General features: G+C 48.3%; 1 protein-coding gene across 1 annotated transcript in view; it reads right to left on the reverse strand.

Moving 5' to 3' along the window:
* ADGRD1 (adhesion G protein-coupled receptor D1) overlaps positions 1-23,448 on the reverse strand; it is a 169,461-nt gene that overhangs the window by 25,045 nt on the left and 120,968 nt on the right. The window contains exons 16-18 of the mRNA XM_063087864.1: positions 9,091-9,194; positions 7,977-8,088; positions 5,530-5,683 (exon numbers count right to left, since the gene is read on the reverse strand). Of these exons, the coding sequence (XP_062943934.1) occupies positions 5,530-5,683; positions 7,977-8,088; positions 9,091-9,194 (370 nt within the window). The remainder of the gene's footprint in view (positions 1-5,529; positions 5,684-7,976; positions 8,089-9,090; positions 9,195-23,448) is intronic.

A 23,448-nucleotide genomic window follows, 5' to 3' on the forward strand; every position in this document is an offset into this window, starting at 1 on the left:
ACACACACACATACTCCCCTCCTCCATCTTATAGGTGATACAGACACCTCCACTCTCCAGGTTCCTCTCACACTAGCAACAAATTCCACACATACTTCTTATTCATGCCAACTGTCTTTGCTGTGGCATGTATGTGTGTGTGTGTGCGTGTGTATGTGTGTTTTCATGTGCTACTTAATTGAATGACCGTATCCATAGAGAAACTAGTAAGCCATAGGTGGCTGGCCATATATTATCCTCTAAATCCTTAATAAATGAAGTCAGAAATCACAGAAAAGAGCAACTTTCCTGTCTAGAGGAGTCAGGAAAGGCTGAGGGAGCAGGTCATGCTCAACTGGGCTCACCAAGGGGAGGAGGGAGAGCAGAGGGCATGTAGCCTTAGGCCCAGAGTCTGCAAAAGCAACCACATGGTTACTCAGCATGAACAGTGAGGCTGGGTACAGGACATCTGTGGTGACCGCAGGGAGGTCCCTGCCTGGCCAATGACAGTTTGTAGGTGGCTGCCCATGTCCCCTCTCTCTAATCTCCCAGGGAAACCATGAGAGGTACATAATTTATCTCCACTTCATCCTCAAATAAATTACATTTGCCAACTCCAAGCACAAAATAAACATATTTATCTGCTCCTTGCACAATGAAAACTGTAAAAATTAAATCTATTTGGAGGAAATCCAAAACAAGAAGCAGGTCCCTGATGTCTGGTCAGTGTTTTATAACAACTGCAAGAACACCAGGTGTCCGTACGCAGCCTGACACTCTGGCAGGAAGCAAGGCCCTCTGTTCTCACTGGAACTCCTCAGGACAGGCAACAGCAAAGGTCACTAAGCAGGCCACATCAGTGGGGGAGGGCTTCCAGAATGATGGCTCCACAGACCCACTCCCCAGTAAGACAACTATAACTCAAAGAAATTAGTTTAAAAAAAAAAAACATTTAAAGTCTCTATATTTTCCTGAGGACATACAACAAATTAAGAAAAACTTACTCAAGAAAGTCTACTAAATCTTGGTAAGAACAGCAAGACCATGTGGCATGTGGGCCAAAATCTGCTTCTCTGCCCAGTTCAATGTGAGGGAGGCTCCACTCCAAGCAGCTGTGGACAGGAAAGCAAGGCTCCTTTCACTGGCTCCAAGTCTACAGCTACGGTCTCTCCCCAGGAGGGCAGGCTTCTTGTATTTCCCATTCCCCCAACTCCATGTTGTAGAAGCTTTATTCCAAGTAAAAGCAGTGAAGTGTTGGGGCTCCCATCTTCTACCCAACTCCAACCCGTAGTACACAGGGTCTGTCTGGGGGGAAGGCTGAGAGCACTGGGGCCTCACTGCTCTCACCTCTGCTGACCTACACAGCTCAACACTGCAAGAGACAAGCTCTGAAGATCAGCAGCTACTTCCTCTACCCAGTGCCCTGTGCAAAAAGCAGGCATGTCACTCTACAAAAGTGGGTCACTGTCTCTGCCCACCATTCCAGAGAAGTGCCTCAGGGATTTTTCCCAGAGAGAAGCAGACCATTAGAACAAAGAACTCCAAAGTGCTCCCTATTGGAACTGAATTTATTTGAAACACAGTGTGGGGAAGTTCAAGACTAAGAGCACTCTGAAATGGAATGGGCCTTTGTGGCTGATGGCTCTATGAAAACACTAAGCTAAACCATCTTCCAGCTAGTTTATCAGAGAGAACCAGGAAAGAGACAGCTAAGGAGTGTGGTATATGTACACAATGGAATAGTACTCAGCCATAAAAAATAATGAAATCTTGACATTCACAGCAACATGGATGAACCTGGAAGACATTATATTACGTGAAATAAGTCAGGCACAGAAAGACAAACACCACATATTCTCACTCATATGTGGGGGCTAAAATAATAATAATAAGTTGAACTTTTAGAAGTAGACAGTAGAACTGTGGTTACTATTGGCTGGGAAGGGGAGAGGGCATAGGGAGAGGTTAGTTAATGGACACAAAATTATAGTTAGATAAGAAAAATAAGTTGTAGCTGTATACAGTAGTGCTAGCATCCATAACTACCAACAATTTCCTGTTTTATTGAGTGACTAGAAGAGATCAAATGTTCTCATTACAAAGAAATGATTAAGTTTTGCAATAATGAATATGCTAATTATCCTGATTTGATCATCACACATTGTATACATGTATTGAAATATAACTCTGTACTCCATAAATATGTACAATCAATATGTTTTAATTAAAAAGAAAAAAGCCCTCCCTGGGTCAGAACAAACTTCAAAGACTGGACTCAAATATACCCCCCCAAAGGGGCCTGGATTTAATTAGATCAAACTGTGAAGCAATATATGTCCCCAGCTATTGTTGGAAACAATAGAGCAATCAGCTGGCACTTAGTGGAACCTAACAGATGGCATGATACACACACAGGTAGGTAGACAGCTTGGAGAGAGGCCATGAAAATAGACAAAGAGAGCCCTGCTAAACCACTCTCATCCCTGGTGGCCACACACATGTCAAAGGCTACGACCTCTGAAGAGTGACGTTGGAGGGCTCATGCTGTGAGGGAAACAGACTTTATCAAATAGTCCAGCAGAGTTACTAAGCAGACAAGCAAGCAAATGACAACAAGAAGCCACAGAAGGAGGGGGTAAGTACGCACAGTCACTACAATATATTGTCTAAAATGTTGTGTCTGCAACAAAAAAAATAGGAGACATTAAAGAAACCAGACAGCGTGACCCATACACAGGAAAAAAACAAAACAAAAAATGACAACAAAAAAACCCCCAGGTAACAGGCAAACTGCCCCTGAGAAGATTGAGATGTCAAACATGACAGAAAAAGACTTCAAAGCAGCCATTATAAACATGTTTGAAGACCTAAATTAAAACCAACTTTAGAAAGTTATGGGATACATAATGACAATGTCTCATCAAATAGAGAACATCAATAAGGATACAGAAATTCTTTAAAAAAGAAAAAAACGAGAACCAAATGGAAATTATGGAGTTGAAAATTATAATAACTAAAACTAAAATTCACTGAAGGGGTTCAGCTATAGCTCCAAACTGGCAGAAGAAAGAATCAGTGAGCTCAAACATAGATTGTTAAAGATTATACAATTTGAAGAACAGAGAGAAAAAATGAAGAATGAAGAAAATCAATAGAGCCTCAGAGAAATGTAGAACATCATTAAGCACACAAACTTATGCACAATATGAATATCAGAAAGTGAAGAGAGAGAAAAAGGAACATAAAAAATATTGGAAGAAATAATGGCTAATGTTGGGAAATTTTGATAAAATTTCCCAAATCTTATCAAAAGTACTAGTCTACACATCTAAGAATCTCAATAAATGCCAAAGAGGATAACCATGAAGAGATATACACCCAGATACATCAGAGCAAAAATTTTCAAAGATAAAGACAAAGAGAAAATATTGAAAGAATCAAGAGAAAAACAACTCTTCAAGTACAAGGGAACCCAATAGGATTAAGATCTGGCTTATCATGAGAAACAATGAAGCCAGAAGGCAGTGAAACAACATAATCAAAGTACTAAAATTAAAACAAACAAACAAACATCTTATATCTAGCAAACTATCTTTCAAAAATGAAGGTAAAATGAAGACATTTCCTGATAAACATCAACTGAGAGAATTTGTTGTGAGCAGACTTGCCAAACAGGAAATAGTAAAGAAAGTTCTCCAGGCTGGAAGCAGGTGACCCCAGACAGTAACCTAATACACACACACAGCACCAATAAGAAAAATTGTGTAATTATAAGAGACTGTAGAAATGCATATTCTTCTCTTTTTTTCTCTCAACTGAGTTAAAAAGCAATAGTGTCAAATGGCACTTATATAACTTTATTGTTGGGCCTATAACGTATAAAAATGTAATATATTTCCCAATAACAGTACAAAGGAGGTGGGTGGTAGCAAAGTTAGACTGGAGTAAGACAATAATGCCAGATGGTAACTCAAATTCAGAGGGAAAAATGAACAGAATCAGAAATGGTAAATACGATGGTTAATATAACTAACTCTGTAAATGTGTACTTACTCTCCTTTCTATCTCAGCTCTTTAAAAGACAAAAATTAAATAAAGTAATAATTATAACATGCATTGTTGAGTTGTACCATATACAGATGTAGTATGTGTAACAATAAACACAGAAAAAGAAAGAAGAGAGAATAGAGCTATATAAGAGTAACATTTCTATATCTTACTGTAATTTAGTATAAAGATGAAATATATTCTAATGTGCTAAGATGTATATGGTAAGCACTAGAGCAATCATGAAGAAAATAACAAAAAATATAGTGAAAAGATAATTAAGGGAATTAAAGTGTTATACTGGAAAATATTCACTTAAAAGAAAGTAGTAGTGGAGGAGTGGAGGAACAAAATAAGTATCAGACATACAAAAAACCCAAAAAACAAAAAGGAAAATGGCCATTGTAAATCCGCCATATAAACCATAATATTAAATGTGAAAATATTAAATGATCCAATCAAAAGGCAGAAATTACCAGACTGGATTAAAAACAAACAAGATCCAACTATATCCTGTCTACAAAAGACACACTTTAGATTCAAAGATACAAATAAGTGGAAAATAAAAGGATGGAAACGGATATACACAAACAGCAAACATAAGAAAGCTGGAGTGGCTATGCTAGTATCAGAGAAAATAAATTTTAAAACAAAAAATGACACTAGAGATGAATAGAAATGTTTTATAAATATAAAAGGAACAATTCATCAGAAAGACATAAATATAAACATATGTAAACCTAACAACAGAGCCTCCAAAGATATAAAACAAAAACCAACAGAATTGAAAGGAATAATAGACAATTCAACAAGTGGTGACTTCAATATCTCACTTTCAATAACAGACAGAACAACTAGAGAAAAGATCAACAAAGAAATAAAAGACTTGAACAACACTATAGACCAACTAGACCTAACAGGCATCTATATGTCACTACTTCCAACAACAGCAGAATACACATTCTTCCCAAGGGCATTTGGAACATTTTCCAGTATAGATCATTTACCAAGGCATAAAACAAACCTAAATACATAAAACAAACCTAAATAGAAAGATGGAAATCATACAAAATATGTCATCTTTCTACAACAGAATGAAATTAGGCCTTGATAACAGAAAAAATGTGAGAAATTTACAAATATGTGGAAATTAAACAACACACTCAAATATTAATGGTCAAAGAAGAAATCAAAAAAGAAAATAAAAAATACTTTGAGGTGAATGAAAGTGAAGACACAAACAAAACTTATGGGACACAGCTAAACACAGTGTGTACAGGGAAATATATGCCTGTACGTGACTATGTTAAAAAAGAATGATCTCAATCAAAATTGACAAACCAAGTCAGGAAGGTTGGAAGTGTTTCCAGATGACGTGAAATGTTTGCCTTTGGTCAGTGGGTTTTTTCTTCCCATCTTGGCCTCTAGGAGGCACCAAGAAGGATAATAGAAAAATGAAACCTTTCCCATCCCATCCCACCTGCCCCACCCCATCCCACCTACCCCATCCTATCCCGTAGTAGTAGAGGTGCTTGCTGTCCTCTGACCCAAAGACCTTGATCACCATGCTGTAGAGATGCAGCCCTTCCACCAGCATCCAGGCAAAGGCGCTCAGGAAGAAGTAGTGCAGGAGCATGGCCAGCACCTGGCATGGGATCTAGGATCAGAACACAGACACAAGAGGTGAAACATCTCTGGGTGTGTGCGCTGGGCCTTGAAGTTGTTTTAGCCTCCCAGCATCCATCCCCTGAGGTCACGTGGCCTCATTTTCTCTCTGGGGAGTCATGGCTCCCAGTTCTCAGTCCAAGTGATTTGAGTGCAGCACGTGACCCAGGGCTAGGCAATCACTGTACCATGTCCTGCCCCAGTTACAGTGATTGGTTCAGGATAGGGCATGGGAATCAGACCTGGACAATCAGCATAACTATCTCCATTCCTGCAACAAGATTGGTTCAGGGATGGTTACATGACCCCACTTGTCCAATCAGGGTAGAGACATCAGGGGGAGAGTTTCTCTCCCTCCAGGTGAGGACAGGAGCCTGTAGCTCTAGAGGCTGCCCTGGCTCCCAGAAGGGAGGCCTGCATAGGAGGGAGGGAGCTGAGAGACAGAGAAAGCAGGCACTGTGATGTGGCTGAAGCCCCTGAATTCTGGAATTTGTAGTTAATTCACTTTAAGGTTTTAATTTGTTAGTGACTTTCCTGGAGTTTACTCTCAACAGGGACAATGGGCAGAAGTGCACAGACTGTCTGTAAAGTGAGTTACTTCTAGTTCTGCAGGCCCTGCTATCCAGAAGGCAATGAGCCTTCTCTCTGATGAGCAGGGAGAGGGCAGGGGCCTGCTTGGTACAGCCTGGTGTGGCCCTCCCTGGGGAAAGAATGGAGACACTGCACATTCTTTAACCTCTGGGCTGTGACAAGGCTCAGCCATGAGGCCTCAGACTCACATAGGAGTGTCAATCACCCCTGCACCCTCCATGAGTCCACGGGTATTGGAAACACCCAGGGCCCATTCCTAAGCTCCAAATAAAAGGTCTAGGGAACAGGAAGCCAGGAAGGAAAACAAAGAAGTCCAGAGACATCCATCTCTGCTGGCTGTTCCAAGTTCTGTACTCCAAATTTGCCCAAGTCAGTTAATTCCCAGAGAAAAAAATGTACAAGTGACCAAATGTTATGTTTCTTGTCATCATGATCTGTTATACATAGATACAAACATGGGACACATCTATTATTTTTGTTGGCCCAGCACCCTGTGGCCCTGTGTTTTCCAGGACCAGCTTCCACTCTTTTGGGGAGCAGCCCCTCCCTACCCCAGAGGCTCTGGTGAGACCAACCATCATGAGCATCCTTTCCCATCTGCCACAGAGGTTTATTTGAAGGGCATGTCACTCAAACAAGACCAATCAGAGCCCTTCCTTGGGATTTAGACATAAGGCTCTGGGAGGGAGACACTTTCCGGGTTCCCTGGGGCCACCATCTGGGATGATGGATGCCTGGAGCTGCTGCAGACCTGCCTCCCTCCTGCTGCTAACACGCAGTAGGACCTCCCTCCTCAGCGTGGGATTGCACAGGCGGAGTCAGCATCACCTGAGTGGTTGACAGGAATACAGAATTCCAGGTCCCACTTGGAACTCCTGAACCAAAATCTGAAAATCTGCATTTTAAGGAATCCCCATGTGATGGTTCACATTGGAGCTTGAAAAGCATCCAGTAGGAGAGCATGAGGCTGGCGCATGCTCTGACCATTCCATAGCACATCCAGGATGCTTCCCGAGACCCTCAGAGTACTCCAGTGATGGAAGCGCCTGCAGCCAGATGAAGGCAGATCTGCTATAGGCAGTAGCCCCAGGACAGGCACAGGGCTGGGGACCCTGCTGGGCAGTAAGGAGAGGCTCTGCTGACCCTTACTAGGCAAGGAGTAAAATGTTCATCTTACATTGGTCAATCCTGATCACATTCTAAACCCCTTTGCCCAACCAGCCCCACCTTCCATCCTGGGTGTGGAGCAGGCAGGTCTCTGCTTCTCCTTCCCATCAACTGGGTTTATAGACCCACATCATCCCCAGCTGGGTCACTTCAGAGAGTCTCGGCTCTTTACTTTCTGTGAGGTCTAAGACTTCACAGGGCCCTCAGAGACCCCTACCCCAATGCAAAGGGCAGGGAAAGGCAGGGTCTAAGAGGTCTGCACGTCCCCTTGGCTGAGAAGCATCTGCCCTTAGCAGGTGGTGCAGAGGGTGGTGCAGCTGTTTGCTGTCTTGTTTGCAGAGTCTGCAGCAGACTGCACAAGGGCAGACCAGTGTCCAGACCCTGGTCTGCCCTTATTAGGGTCATCACCTTGGCCAAGTTGCTGCAACCCCTGTGCCCCACTTCCTCACCTAAGGGCAGCAGGGGGAGGGAGGCCCACTTTGACATGGAAGCGCAGCAGCAGGATGGAGGGGGCTCTGCATACTCACTGTGCCCGGCTCAAAGTGGAAGCTGATGAGCAGCAGAATCTGGGCTACCAGGACGGTGAAGGACAGGTTGGCATGGATGTGGTAGCGCTGGTTCCTGATGGTGCTGACAGAGCTGAGGACAGAGAGGTGGGTGTGAAGCCCGAGGCCCAGCTCAGAATTGACTACTCAGTCCCCCAGGCTGGGCTGTCTGTCCCCACCAGGTCCCCCATATCCACTCCTCCAAGTGCAGCCAGAGAGGTCTTTACAAAACCCAACCTGGATGCTGTCACTCCCTGCTTTGGACCCTCAATGGCTCCCAATTACTCTTGGATATGATCTCAGCTCCTTCCACAGTCTGCATGGTCCTGCTCGCCTGACACCTGCTATGGCTGGTACTTGGATCTTTCCTTTCCCTCTTGCTCACTACGCCATTTTCTGTTTCTCAACACCCCCTCCCCTCAGCTCCCTCCAGCCTCAGGGCCTGTGCAGCAGCTGTTCCTCTGTGGGAAGCCCTCTCCCCAGGTCTCTGCATGGCAGCTCAGATTCCTCCCTTTGTGGTGTCTTGCTGACTGCCTGCCGCGAAGTAGCTCTGTGTCCTCACTGTCTCTCCTATTGCCTTGTGGTATGCTCACTGTGAGAAAACGTCTGTTCATGCTTTTGTTTACTTGGTTATTGTCCAGCCCCCACCCAAATATGCTCTCATCTGTCTCAGGCACAGCCTCTGAGCTGACCACATGCCTGGGTGCTAGCTGAGGAACAGAGGAATCACCGAATGTCTGGGCATAGGGCTGAGGTGCACCTGTCTGCTCTTGCCTGGCTCGGACCCCACCAGAGTTCCTCATGTGTTTGGGTTGGGGGCCTTTCCAGACCTTTCCAGCTTAGCTGAAGCCTGGTGCCCCCAACTCCCCAGTCCCTCCTCTCTTTCCTAAGCTGGACAGCAGCCTCAAAATGAAAGGTAACTGAGGAAGAGCCATCCAGCTGTAACACATGGCATGTAGAATCTGAACAGGACGGGCATTTACCACCATCGGGCTACAAATACGGAAGGAGAGTCGGGCTAGGGCAGGCGTGACATTGACATTTACATGCAGCTGCCAAACCTCCTGGGACATGGGGAGAGCAGAGGGTGACTCACGATAGCACAGCGAAGGTGACCAGTGTGGCAGCCAGGCAGAGCACAGACAGGGAGCAGCCGATGTAGCTGATGGACGACAGTGCCACCTGGTGCCCATGTGTGAGCTGTGGGGAGAGAAGCAGAGGCATTAGGAGCTCCGCCATGAATGGTGGTGGCAACCACCAAGTCCTGCCTCCTGCCCCACATATCTGTCACTATCACCAACAAAGAGCCAGTCCTGTGGTGGCAGCCCTTGATTGTGTGCAGCTCAGATGCTCTAGGTTGCTGTACTGATCACTCCACTCCTCCAGCCATCCCCTCACCTGCTATTGCCTAACCTGGCCACACACCACTCCCACCCATCCGTGCACACACATGGCTGCAGAGGCAGCGGTCTTGTGTTTGAGGAACAACCTGGGCCCAGGAACAGACCGCCAGGTTCAAGTCCCAGCTCTGCTGCATCTGAGCTGACGACCTGGGACAGGTAGCTCACTTGGCTGTGAAACGAAAATAATAACCATGCTCACCTCACGGGGCCACCACGAGGAGTCAGTGAATTCACATATATATAAAGTGCTCAGAGAGTGCTGGTCACACCACTTTCTGGGGAAGAGTCTGCTAGTAGCCTTATCTTAAGTCGGTCCCCAGCATGAGCATGGTAGCCCTGTGGGACAGCTTCTGGGTGCACATCTGCCTACCCCCATCACATTTCCTAAATGGATGCACTGCTGATCACCTGCACCATGTCTGTTATGTCCTAACACCTTTTGGAAATCAGGCAGAGCATAACAAATGTGGTGAATTAGTTGGGTGCAAAGGCACAAAGCGGGGAAGCCAGAGCCACAGCTCACCTGGCAGCACAACCCGAAGCGGTGGCTCCCTCGGCTCCCACTGCTGAGCTTTCAAGGTCAGACACATTTGATCCTGGGCTCCAAGAGGCTCCAGGTGCCACAAGCTCTCAGAGCTGCTGTCAGGGGCTGTGGCTGTGGCTGTGTCAGGGGCCTGAAGCCCAAGGCCTGCATCTCAGATGCCCACGTCCTGCACCAGAGACCACAGACCAAACTGGGATCTCTACCTACAGATCACCAACTGTGACATGGGGAGGGGGCTCCAAACGCCTCCTCCTGACCTCTGAGCCATAGTCAAGAACAGGAGACACACTCTAAGGTATGTAAATTGTTGTTGGCAACGGCAATGGAAATGCAGCCGGCCCACGAGACCCCAACTGCAGGGGAGGAGGCCAGGCAACGGCACGGACCATGGGGAGCACTGTGGGGGCCAGCGGGATTGTGCCTGAGCACCGACCACTTAATGGGTTTTACTGCCTTTATATGTGGGTTTCACAGCTGAGTTAACTCACTCCCAAGAGGTTGCAAAACACTTTAAACACCTGACTGAGTTGGGTAGGAGTGGGGGTGGCCTGGACCCAGCAGCCCTCATTCAGCAGCCCTCATTCAGCTCCTCTTCAGTAGGAACATTTTTCCCAAGCAGATCCCTGGCATCCTCTGGGTCCAACTGTGTGGGGTGCAGGAGGCGAGACTCAGCTGGCCCCAGAAGTGGTAGCATGTGGTGCTGGCAGTAGCAGGAGGGATGGTTGTTGCTATGACACTTATGATGGCTCCCCTGGAGGTGGCTTCCTGCTCAGGGACAAGGCAGAGAGGCCAGGACCAGTAGATCTCCCTGTGCTGAGCACTAGCTCAGGCCACGGCAGCCAAGGGACAGGTAAGCGTCAGGTTTTCTGGAGCTGGATTTCCTCTTCAAGGACACTGTGGCTGTCATGGCAGGGGGTGGGAGAGGCATGGCCAAGCCAGGAGCTTGGAAAAGTCGCCCTTCCAGGGGAGGGGCGAGGATAGTCACAGGTGAGTCCTACAGCATCCACAAAAATGAGGGACGGGAGGGCTTTGAGGGAACAGGATGCCCTGGCCACAAGTGGAATGGCCCCGGTTCCTGTTCTGCTTCCTGGTGACTGCAGAGCCATCAAATTGGGACTTGGAATCCTGCTGTGCTGACTCTTCTTTCTCCCCTGGACAAAGCCTTTTCTTCCTTCAAAGGAAGCCAAAGCCAACCCCTCTTATCTGAGAAGACCTTCCAGATTGTTCCAGAAGAATGATCTCTGCCTCCTTGAAAGTCCTAGCCACACCCCATGGGGCTTTACTCCAGGGCACCCAGGGCATCTCTGGGAAACAAACATTGATCCTGTTCTGTCTCAGGCCTCACATGCTCCTCCACTGGACCTGAGTTTCTCAGGGCAGAGACCACACTGTGTTCTGCTGAATCCACCCAGAGCCCAACTCCATCCTGGATGCTTGGGGTGAACAGGAGCTTCAGCCAAGGAGTCCTCATCTACTCTCCACCAGGTGAGGCTGCAGCCACATATATCTGCACCCTTCTGCAAGGAAGAAGCAGCTATGTGGGAGGGGTTGGGCACCCATTAGCCACCTCCTGCATCCATCTACCAAAATAAGTTCCCTCAGCAGGTGAGTGCTGCCAATAGGTTCCCATAGCAATGTTCCCATAAGTATCCCAAAACCTGGACCCCGAATGTCTCCATCTGCAGATAGACAGGCCAAGAGGTGTTCTGATTAATTATATACTCCATACAGATGCCTGGAAATATATTTCCAGAACCACATTCTTGACACTCTAGTTCCTTCAAGACTTTCTTAGTAGGTTTTTTGTGAAATCATGTTCCTGGTTTCAGATAAAGCATTCTCTGTACTCCTTAAAAAACTTTTGGTGCATGTAAGCAATTTAAGAGTTCTGAGAGGTCTGCAGGTTAAAAAAAAAACAACAACAAAAAAACTATTTAGCTATGTTTAACATGACATTTCTCAAATTCTTTGGAGGAGGAAGGGAAAAGACCCAATGCTACCACTAGAGACATAGTTTTAGAAGTGCTATTATAGAGGAAGTGACATTTTTCAGAAGCTAAGAATAAAACCAAATACGGGGAACACTAATACAGTGGATATGCAATCTTTCTTTGCTGTCTCATAAGAAAATTGAAAAGTCTTGTCACCATTACATTGATCTCTGCCAGGAGATGGATAGAACTATCAGTTGCAAGAGTTTATGGGTATCAGCAGAGTGTCAGTTCTTAGAAACAAAGGTCCTGCTCAGCACCAGCCACAAAACTGAAAATAATTTAGAGAACCAATGGAAATGTCAGGATGTGAAGGAGAGCAACAGTGTTCAAGAGCTGGCCTGGCCCCAATGACTCCTTCCCCAAACTGCCTCCTGGGACACCCCCTCCCCAGTCTAGCCCCGAGCCCACACGCCCCACACAGACTTCCACACCACAAGACCTGGCTTTTCCCATCCCTGTTAATCTCTGTACTACCTAAACCCATCTCGCGTCCCACCAGAGGGATACATCCCAGTCTTTGACATCACTGCCACATTTCACCCCAGAGAGATGGTGAGCTCTTTGAGGATGAAGACCACTTATGAAACCCTCCTGCCTCACCAACCACAGCTCTGAGAGCAGTGATGGACATTACTGAGGACTATGGTCCCAGAGGTATTTGCTGGAGGTCTTGGGAGAATGAGGCCTCAGGTGTATGCCCCAGGCTTTGCCACAGATTCACCATAGAGAGTTACTTCACCACATCACTGTTCATATATCTCTTAGAGATAATAAAACTTCACCTCCCCCATTCACAGGCTGCAGTGAGGCTCCAAGGGGCTCATGTAAGAGAGTTCACTGCATGTTGTAGAGGCTTCTCAGATGTGTGGACTGCCTCTGGTCAGCCACACTCACTAAAATGTTTTGTCCTCTTTTCTACACACCCATCCTATCTAGAGCTTCTGTCAAATGGGAGTCCAGTCATAGCCTTAGACCCATAATTACCCTTTCATACCTTATGTCCTCCAACTCTACCAAAACCAACCACTATCATGAACCAACCCTACCATAAACCAACTTTACCATCAACCAAACTCACCACCAACCAACCTTAAAATGAGCCAATCATAACATCAACTGACTTTACCATCATTCAATCCCACCATAATCCAAACTTACCATCACCCAATCCCATCATCAGCCAACCTGACCATCAACCAATGCTACCATTAACCAACTCTATTGTCAACTAATCCTATCATCAACCAGGTTTACCATCAACCAACCTCACCATAAACCAACCTTACCATTAACCAAATCTCTACCATCAACCAACCTTACCATCAATCAATCCCATTATCAGCCCACTCTACCACCAACAAATCCCACCATTAACCAATCTTGCCATCCACCAACTCTACCGTCAACCAACCCCAACATCAGTCAACTCTTTATCACATACTTTTGCCAAACCTACCCAAAGCCAACCTCATTCCAGGCACAATGGGAGACACGAAAAAGAATGAGATGTGGCCTCTCCCTTGAACAGAGATAACAGCCTGGCCAGGCAGCCTTGAAATCATTATAAATAACATAAGGCAAGATATATTGGAGGTCATATTTTATAAGGTGGCTGAGTTATAAGGTGAAAATGATAGAAGATTAAAATGATCTTTGAAAACTCCTGCGATCTCTCATAAATGACATGTAACTTTGTGCCTTATTTTTCTACATTGTGGTTTGAATAACACTGAGGCAGACTGCAGGAGGGAAACTGAGAAATCTGAATCTTTGCACTTTCTTGCTTTAATACAGCTGTCAAATCTACAAGATAGAAGGTGGCCAAGGGTGACAATTTGGGAGACCCTGATGGCCTAGAGGGTTCACTCTCTTCTTTTTAATATAAGCCTTTATAACTTTAACACATGTTCAGCCATAGGTTTGTCATTGTGAGCATTAAGTTAACTTGCATACTGTGTTAGATGCAACTCCACCAAAACCCGCAAATAGCTTTAGAAAATTAAAAGGAAAGGAAGATGTGGGGAGGGGGTAAAGAAATACTGAGAGGAGTACTTGGGGCAGGAGTGGGCTTAGGTAGCAACACTTAGGTAGCAACCTGATAGGACAGGAGAGAATCTTCTAGACCAGAAGAAATGTGAGCACTAGACAGTAAGTTCCATTAAGACAGGGGTTGACTGTCTACTTGTTTCTGAATTCCCAGTGTTTGACAGAGGATCTGGCAAACTAGGTGCTCAATAAATGAACCAAAGATCAGAACCTAAGTCTGGGGCAGTGGAGCATTCACAGAAGAGTAGGTGAAGAGAGGAAGTAATGACTGCCCTTATTGGGCACCTGCTGCATGCAGACATTTAATTATCAGCATGACCTTGTGGGCATCATGGTTCTTATATACAGATGAGGAAACTGAGGCAGCATCAGTAAGTGATGGCCCAACACCACATAGCTAATGAGAGCAGGTGTCAGGGCTGACCTGAGACAGCCTCTGTTTCAGCAACAAGCATGTATTAAGCATCTACTGTGTGCCAAGCATGGAAGTTACACTGCAGTAGGGAAGCAGACAATGAACAAAGACATAACCAGATAAACTTGTGAATACAGAAGTTGTCACTTGTGTGCTTTGATGGGCCATGATAGAAACACACAGGCGGAGGTGGGGGTGACTTGCAGAGATGGTGGGATGGGCATAGCAGCCCTCACACAGCCACAGATCTGAGAGTCATTCTTGGTCCTTCCCTCTCCTTCAGAGCACCCATCACTGAGTCCTATTGTTCCTCTGCCAATACATGCCCATATATCCCAAATCCTCTCCTTCTCCCCCATTTCCAGCACCTCTGCCTTAACCTCCTCCACCTTGTCCTTGATCTCCCCACAGCACCCCAGGCCCATCTCCCATCAAGTCCCCACTTGGTGCTGTATGTAAGTCAGGCCACAGGTCACTCCTGCTCACACCCTCCAGGGCATCAATGCACTCAGAATAGAAGCCACATTCCTCTCTGTGCCCACCAGGGCCCTGAGTGATCCAGCCCTGCCTGCATCTCTGACCCACCCCCTCCACTCTCTTGCTTAGTCACAGGAAAGCAAGGCCCTCCCCAGTAGCTCAGCGGAGGGTAATTCATGTGGGGACCCAGTTATGAAGGTGTGGAATCCCTGAAGAAGCAAAGAGAAGATGGTGAGGTATCGCAGAGAACAGCCATAGGAGGGAGGACAGCGGGAGGAGGTGATGTCATCAGAGACCAGGGGCTGGGCCACTGGCAGAAGCTAGAACCAGAAAGGCCTGCCCACATGAGGCTGGGGGCAAAGAGGGGCTTCACAGTGGGAGATAGGACCCAGTGGGACACACTGAAGTCTGCAAGAGTACCTGAGCAGAGTGGCTGGTCACTTCACCCATTGATATAGTTTGGATATGTTTGTCCCCCCAAAGCTCTTGTTGAAGCTTAATTCACACTGATTGGGTTAAGAGGGTGAGAAATCCTACTATAGTATTTGAAAGGTAGGTTCTTTAAGAGGTGATTAGATCGTAGGGACTGTTTCCTAGTGAGGGGATCAACCCATTGATGGTTGAATGGTGGTCATGGGTGTGGTTATGAGGGCTTTATCAGGAGAGAAAGCGAGAAGCTCTCTCTCTTACTCTACCACCTGCCACGTGATATCCTGTGTCACAAGAGTCACCACCAAAGAAGGCCCTCACCAGATGTGTTCCCTGGACTTTGGACTTCCCAGCCTCCAAAACCATAAGCAATAAATATTCTTTCTTTACAAATTACTCAGTTTCAGGTACTTCTGTTAGAAGCAGCAGAAAGTGACTAATGTACCCATCCTCCAGTGCCTATTTCCCACTGGCTAGACTCAGCAGGAAGCCAGCTATCCAGGGAACCTAAGCGCAGAGCAGCATGAAGGACAAGCAGAAAACAGGTCAAAGAGCAAATAAGCTGCCCACTTATGGGGGTCAAGCCTGACTGGACACACCCAGCTCTTCCCACTCCTGGGCCCTTGCACTATGATGCCCACCCCCAGTTCCTGGCAAGTCTCATCTCTCTGCTGCTGGGATCCAGGCTCTGATGGGGGCCTGCCTTCCTTTGAGGCAGCTCTTGGACCCTGGCTGAGCCTCACTTCAGCCCTCGGCCTGGACAGCAGGAGTGGCGGGGGCCGTGATGAAACACCTGGTTCCCTGGAGATCCCTGGGTTGGTGACCTTCCTGGTCATAACCAGCTGTAACACTTGGTGGCAACATGCAGCCAGCTTCCCCCAGGGCTGAGTCCAAGCTGCTGGTGCATTTCATGTTCCATTGGTGGAAATGAATCAGCAGTCCAGCAAGAGGTGAAAATGAGAGTCTTGGCTGTTTGAGGGGTGCTGTTGTAGGGCCAGGGCTGGCCTTGGGTGGAATTTCTCCCCATCAGATACACAAAATCTTGGTGCCTGTTTGTTTAAATTGATGTCGGGACTTGCCTTCTTCAGGCTACTCATTAAAGGAGTCAGTTGAGGGGACCCCCTTGTCTCCCAGACCAGGAACATGGGTTGGGGGGATCCCCATCTCCCTCAGGCATGCAGCTTAGGTATCAGTCTGGGAACAGCTGGGAAAACAGAAACCCCTCCAGCCTTTCAAAGAGTGGAAGATGTAATTCAGGGGATTGTTTACAGAAGGGAGGAGAGAACTGAGACCCCAGAGGAGATAATGAAGTGACCCAGGGACTAGCCACAAGAGGAAGCCACCTCCCTTGCCTGGAGGACAAAGCCCAGTGCTGGGGGTGACCTGGTGGAAGCCAGAGCCATGGGCTGGGGGAGCTGTCCAGCAGGTGAAGCCACAGCAGAGAGAAGCCCCCTGCAGCATCATGACAGAAGAGCCATCCCAGCTGCTCTCCCCTCCCATCACCTGCCCTGACCCATAAGGCCCTGGGATGTAGCCCAGGAGTCAGCCCTGCACCTCAGAGCCCAGCAGGGGACGGGAGATGATGATCCTGCCCCCAGGCTGGGTGGCTGCTGCCCCCAAACGCTGACCAGAGGTGGTGGGTCTCCAGCTTGATGCTCTGCTGAGAGGGGGGTCCAGGCACTAACTAGACCCCGTGACTGCAGTGAACTCTCCAGGGGAGGTGTGCGGACAATGGGGAGCCCATGGCCCCAGCTGCGAGCCACCCTGACACTTCCTGGCACAAGAGTGGCTGAGGCAGGCTGGCAGTAAATGGTAGCTTTAAACAGCCATGAAGACTTAAAATTGCATGCTGCTTGACCCAGCAATTCCCCAGCGGGAGTTTATCCTGTGAAAGACGCACAAATGGAGGCGAGGGCGTGTGCACAGATACTCACTGTGTGTGGGGGCCGAAGACTGTCATCACCTAATCTATCCACAGAGGCACATCGAGTGCTAGGGAGAATCAAGGAGTGGTTAAAATGAATGAGGAAAGCCTAAATACATGGAGATGGAACCGTCTCCAAGACACATCGATAGGTCTTTTTAAAAGTGAGCAGTCCTTTCTGCAATGCCCTTTGTTTAAAGAACAAAGAGGGTACTACAGGCTCAGAGGCTCCATCTGAAATGACAGGACAGTCAGGGCCTTGTCCAAGCAGCGGCTTCTGGGTGGGGGTGGAGAGAGGCGTGACCATCGCTCTCTTCCCTTCATGTTGTGGAGTGTTTCCCACATGTGTGTATCATCTTTACAGAAAACACAACTTAAAGAATCCTTCGGTTCTTTATGCCCCAGCTTCCTCTGCATCTTGGAGAGAGCCCTCAAGCTCTGGCACAGCCCTGCACTCAAAGATGTCCCCACTCCCGCCTTCTCTGGCTTCCAGGCCAAGGCAGAGTCTCTTAGTGCTTGTGACAGAAAATATGATTGGGCAGGCCACTAGGCCACAGCACACTTCATCCCTAACCTCTGCCATCCAGCCCACAGCTGCCTACCCTGAGCCAATACCCAGCTCACAGCCTCACAGTCCTTGGGGGCCCTGGGGGCTATGCAGCAACGTGCCTTTAGACCCTCCAGGATGGAGATGGGTCCATCCTGGACCATCACCCTATGTCCATGCTCCTGGCCACTGTGACCACCCCTGTCTGCATGGAGTGAGATCCCTATTCTGAAAACAGCCACAAGACAGGATCCTCTGAGATGGGGCCACTCCCATTGGTCTTGGTGCTCGAGGCTGGGTGCTGGGGCTGGGTGCTGGTTTCTGGGTACTGAGTGCTGGGGCTGGGCTGAAGCTCGGTGCTCAGGACTTGGTGCTTGGGGCTAGGTGCTGAGGCTGGGTGCCTGGGACTGGGTGCTGGGTACAGGGACTGGGTTCTTGGGGATGGATGCTCAGGGCTGGGTGACACCCACCCCTTCTTTATCTAATCCCTACCACAGCTCCATAAGAGGGTCCTACCCACATCACAGACAGGGAAGCTGAGGCTCAGAGCAGGCACCTGCCCAAGGCCACTCAGTATGTCAGGGGGAGGAACCCCATGTGCCTGGCTGGTGAGGACAGAGGGGCTCCACTGCTGACCCCATCCCCAGCCATGGGGACAGAGACGCACATGGAAGCAATCTGCCGACACACAGGCAGAGATCCCTGTGGAAGGAGCCTACTTCTGACAGTATGTCTTGCTCTTTGCTGGCACTGGCCACACGTCAGTGCAATTCTGTTTGTGATATGCCCACCAGGACCACAAGTGCAGCGTGCAGAGTGGGGTCAGACCAGCTCAGCACTGCCTTGTAATTTGGGCCCCACACCCACCCACGCCCCTTCCAAAGCTAGAAACCGTCTGAGTGGCTCAGGGACTGCACCTGGCTGGGTGACCACTGGGTGCGGGTTCTATAACCATCGGTCCAGGGTGGGGACAGGCCCTGATTGGGTGGGGGAGGGGCCTGTGAAGGCAGGACACACCCCTCCCCCACCACACTGCCGTTCCCACCTCAGGAAGGCGTGGTGTGCCCAGAGGGGCACTTCTTTCCCGCCTGTGGCTATGTTCAGAAATGCCCCCAAAAGCCTGGGGTTTATTTCAGGACACAGATTCCTCTGAGTCAGAGGCCACAAACTCAAATGCCTCCAGAGAGGCACTCAATATAAATTTACGAGGCCACCTGGGAGCTTGCACACAGACCAACAAGTGGGACTATTCTGCCAAACAATGATGTCTTATCTCCCATGTTTTTTAACACAAGTTCCTCTCGGTGGATGTGTCATTTTCCCATCCTAGACAAGAACAAGGAACATCTTACTGCCTTCTTGAAAGCAGAACAATGCCGCCAAGGCGAGGATGAATGGCAGCTGGCACTTAACGTGGGGAAGGCGCTGGGGAGTGGTGGGGTCAGTGGTGAACTGCAGCCCACGCCCCCGGCCTGCAGCGGGCAGCACTGTTCGGCTCCAGCCATTTTTGCCAGTCAGAAGAGGAAGCTCCATGTGGCTAGATCTTCTATCTTTTTTAATACAGAAATCCCAAATTCTAGATAATACAAGTATATCTGGGTTTTGCAATATTGACAAGTAATTTTTTAAAAAATTTAAACCTCTGTGTGCTAAACAAAACCTGTCCACTGGCCACTTGGTCAGCCTTCGATCACAGCTGGTGACTGTCTTACTGAAGGGCTACTTCCCTGTGACTGCCGGGCCCCAAGAGGGGATCCTGGAGACTGGTCACTCCACAGCAGACACCTGTGCCCAGGCTGCTCCCAAGGAATCCCCTGAGGAGCCTGGGGTGATGCCGGGGGTTGGTTGCCTGGGAGAAACAAGCCACCTGGAGGAGGGACGTGCTGCACTGTGGTGGCCCCGAGTGCTTCTGCCAACTTGGGGCCATGCCCACCACAAACTCTTGGGCGTCACCCTCCTCCACCTGGTGCAGCCTTGGTGGGAGTGTCTGCTGATGTGGGGGGCTTTCCCACCTTAGACAACCAGACCATCTCCCTGGCATGGGGACCTTGGGTGGGGAACACAAGGACCAGAAGCAGGTGGGGCTGAATTATCTCTCAGGTAGGGCCAAGTGGCCCCCACAGTGTCAGTCCCCACACCCCCAGAGCCTTCAGCCCCTCGTCCCTCCAAATCATGGCAGTTCCAACATTCCTTCACAGCCCTCCCGTAGATTCCTTTTCCAGGTCAGCCACAGCAGCTATGAGGCTTCACAAGAAACGCCGGGTCCTCACACCTGCGCCCTCCTCTGGGACCCCGGCTAGGCTAGCCCAGTGCTGCCTCTGCCACTGCGCTATCCTGGGTCCTCACTCCCCCACGCCTCCTGCCCACTAGTCCATGGAGATGACAAAAACTGGTTGTGTCCGCATCAGCTCAATTCACTGACTACCCCAGCTGCATTCAGCACTCTGCTTCCAGGGAGGGTGTGTCTTTATTTCCCTAAGTTCCTCTCCCTTGTGGAAAGGGCTCGTCCATCTGTGCCCTTGTCACACAACAAACAGGGCATGTGTTCATGCCCGATTCTCAGCCCTGGCACCAGGAAGGAGCAGTATAGGAGGTGAGCCCTCAAAACCACTACTCCTGGGGAGCAGACCCCAGAACCACCTCTTGGGGCTGATGATCTTATTCACTCGATCATTTTACGTAATTCCACACAAATGCATGTCATCCGAGCTGTCGTCTGCAGTCCGGTCTCCCCCCACCTCCTGCTCCTGCCCTGCCCACATGGCCCATCGTGCCCATGCCAGCAAGCTAGCATGCACCTTCTGTACCTTTCTTATAATCATACACCAAGGTAAAAGTTTGCATATTTGAACACATACAGAAACACATGCACACCCTGGGGATTCTGAATGGTTTTATAAAAATGGGGTAGTTATCCACCCTATTCTACATTTGCCCTTTTTACATAATGATACCTTGGAAGTCCTTCCAAAGACACTGGCATGATTATAATTCACTCTTTAATTGTGCATTATTTCTTGATTAAAGCATTCCTCTATTAGCATAGGGTGAATAATCTTCCTTGCACAGATATATTAGAATTTATGCAATCATTAGTGTCATGTTTATTAATGCTTCTGTTATTTCCACTATAAATAATGTTGTAAATATTGTTTTACTTTATACTTTTATAGGTCATCTTACTTTCTGATTTTTTTAATTCTATGACATGGAGTCTCGTGGTATACTAAGTTACAGGGTCTACTCTGGATGGGTTTTCTTTTTTTTTTTTTTTTTTTTTTTTTTTTACCATTCAAGCTGTATTAAAGATATAGAATCCGAACCCGTGGCCTTGGTGTTATCAGCACCGCACTCTACCGAGTGAGCCACGGGCCGGCCCCTCTGGATGGGTTTTCTGACCCAACGACCTACTTTTCCAAGATCATTTTATCTGATAAAAAAAAAAAAAAAAACAACTAAACCCTGGGATTCTTACTCATTTTGAAGGTGTAGAAAGTGAGTCTTAGGGAGCTGCCTGGTTGGCAGGACTAGTGGTACACATGGACCCAGATCTACTGATACCAGTTCAAGGGCTAGTTCCCTGGTTTGAAATGCACTTACACAGAAGTCAGAAGCACCAAGAGATGAAGCCATGCTTTATAATTCACATTATCCTGGGGGTCCCCCTGGGGCATCATCCTGGGGGTCCCCCTGGGATGTCCTGGGGCGTCACTCCCAGCTGTAGCCCACCTGTCTAAGGTACCACTCAGGTGAACCACCATCTGATAGGATTTCCACAGAAAGGGCCTTCTCACTTAGGGAGAAAGGGGCTTTCATAATCAAGCTAGAGCACACTGGGTGAGGAGAAAGGCCAAGAGAGAGCCTGGGAGAGAGGAGGGACAAGATGCAGATATGAACTCCTGAGGGGGACCCTGGACCAAGAACCAAAGACCAGCTGGGCAAGCCCAGGTTCCCTCGGAAGACATGGACTCAATGTCAAAGAAACAAGGTCATTTATGTTATTTTTAACATTTCTCTAAATGTGCCATGGATTTGGTGTCTACTTATGATATCTGCCTTAGATTTTTTAATGTTCATGAGAATGTTCATTTTAAGTATGGATAATTTGAAACCATTTTAAAATCAACCTTTCTGGCAATGAATAAATGGGAATTGCTCACATGATACACCCAAACACTGTCTAAATCCAGCATCACCTGTATTGAGTGGTGGCAGATCTATAATCATAAATGTTCTGTGATTCCAGTTTTCTGAACTTACTGGATTGAACCACTCTCCTTCCTCCCTGAACCACAGACCCATGACGCTCACAAACACAACTTCCTGCTGAAAGTGTGTCACCCTCTCCCCACTCCCACGGCCCAACACACTCACCCAAGTCTCAGGAGGAAGAAGGGCTGGTCTTTGGTCCTTGGCATGTAGAGGATGTGGGAGAGGGCTCTGCTCGCAGGTCATCCAGGGCACAGTCACCAGCCTGAGCATTTAGGATCCAGCTCAACACCAGGTTCTGCCCCTTGATGTGACCTCAGGGAATTCCCTGATGATGGCCACAATGACAACACCTCACTCACGTGGTGAGAACCCAAGGAGAGAGCAGACCCAAGCGTGAACACCAACCAGGCAGGGAGCATCTGACAGGTAGTCAGTACTCGACAGGTAGGGAGCACCCACCAGGCAGGGAGCACCCACCAGGCAGGGAGCACCCACCAGGCAGGGAGCATCCACCAGGCAGGAAGCATCTTCCAAGCAGGGAGCACCCACCAGGCAGGGAGTACCTGACAGTCAGGGAGTACCCGAGAGGCAGGGCAGTGCAGAATATAAAGGAGGAGATGGAGTGCAGTGGTTGGGCCAGGACGGGAAGGGACGGCACATCTGCAGTATCTCACATAGTCAGAGTGACTAGTGCAAGCTTTCACAAAACTGCGCTTGTTTTTATTTTCATTGCTCTCTGGTTTAATTCATCCTATTTAATTGTCTTTAAATTGCTGCCAATGATCCACCACATGGAGCTCCCCAGCCACTGATGGCTCACAGCCCACAGTGTGTAAGACCCAGGTGTAGGAGGCATGGAAGGACATAGGAGCTGAGGGACGCTGAGATGATGTTAGTGGGAAGAATGCAGACAAGGAAGCGGCAGTCCCTGCATAGGCAGCGGCTCCCTGGGTGTCACTGCTTGGAGAAAATGCCCCCACTGGGATTGTCTGGGATCACACCTGCTTGAACAAGACAGGAGGGCGCTAGTGATGAGTGGACTCACATCCTTCCAGCCTCATGACAGCAATCCCGCAGTATGAAGGACACTTGACCCAGAAGCATGACACGGGAGCACTGTGCAGCTGCGTGTCAAGCAGGGCTGCCCCTGCTCTGCTGGCTCCACCACATGGGCAGCTGAACAGCATGTGCCCTCTCCCCCCTTGATGCTCTGTCTCAGCAGAGCACAGGGGTCACGAGTCCAGGCTCCAGAGCACGTCCAGAAAGTGAGGTGTGTGTCTGAGCACAGGGAGCTCAAGAGAGTGTGGGGCCTCCCCCATGTCCTCTTGAGAGAGCACAGAATGCTTCTCTGGAGTCTCCATGTAAAATCCATGATGGGTTTTGCAAAGGGAAAGGGTCTTCTCTTTGGAGACATGGGAATAGCTGTTTCCCCTCCCATGTTTTCTGCGGAGTGAGGACCACAC

The sequence above is a fragment of the Cynocephalus volans genome, chromosome 2 (genome assembly GCF_027409185.1).
Source record: "Cynocephalus volans isolate mCynVol1 chromosome 2, mCynVol1.pri, whole genome shotgun sequence".
Taxonomy (NCBI): Eukaryota; Metazoa; Chordata; class Mammalia; order Dermoptera; family Cynocephalidae; genus Cynocephalus; species Cynocephalus volans.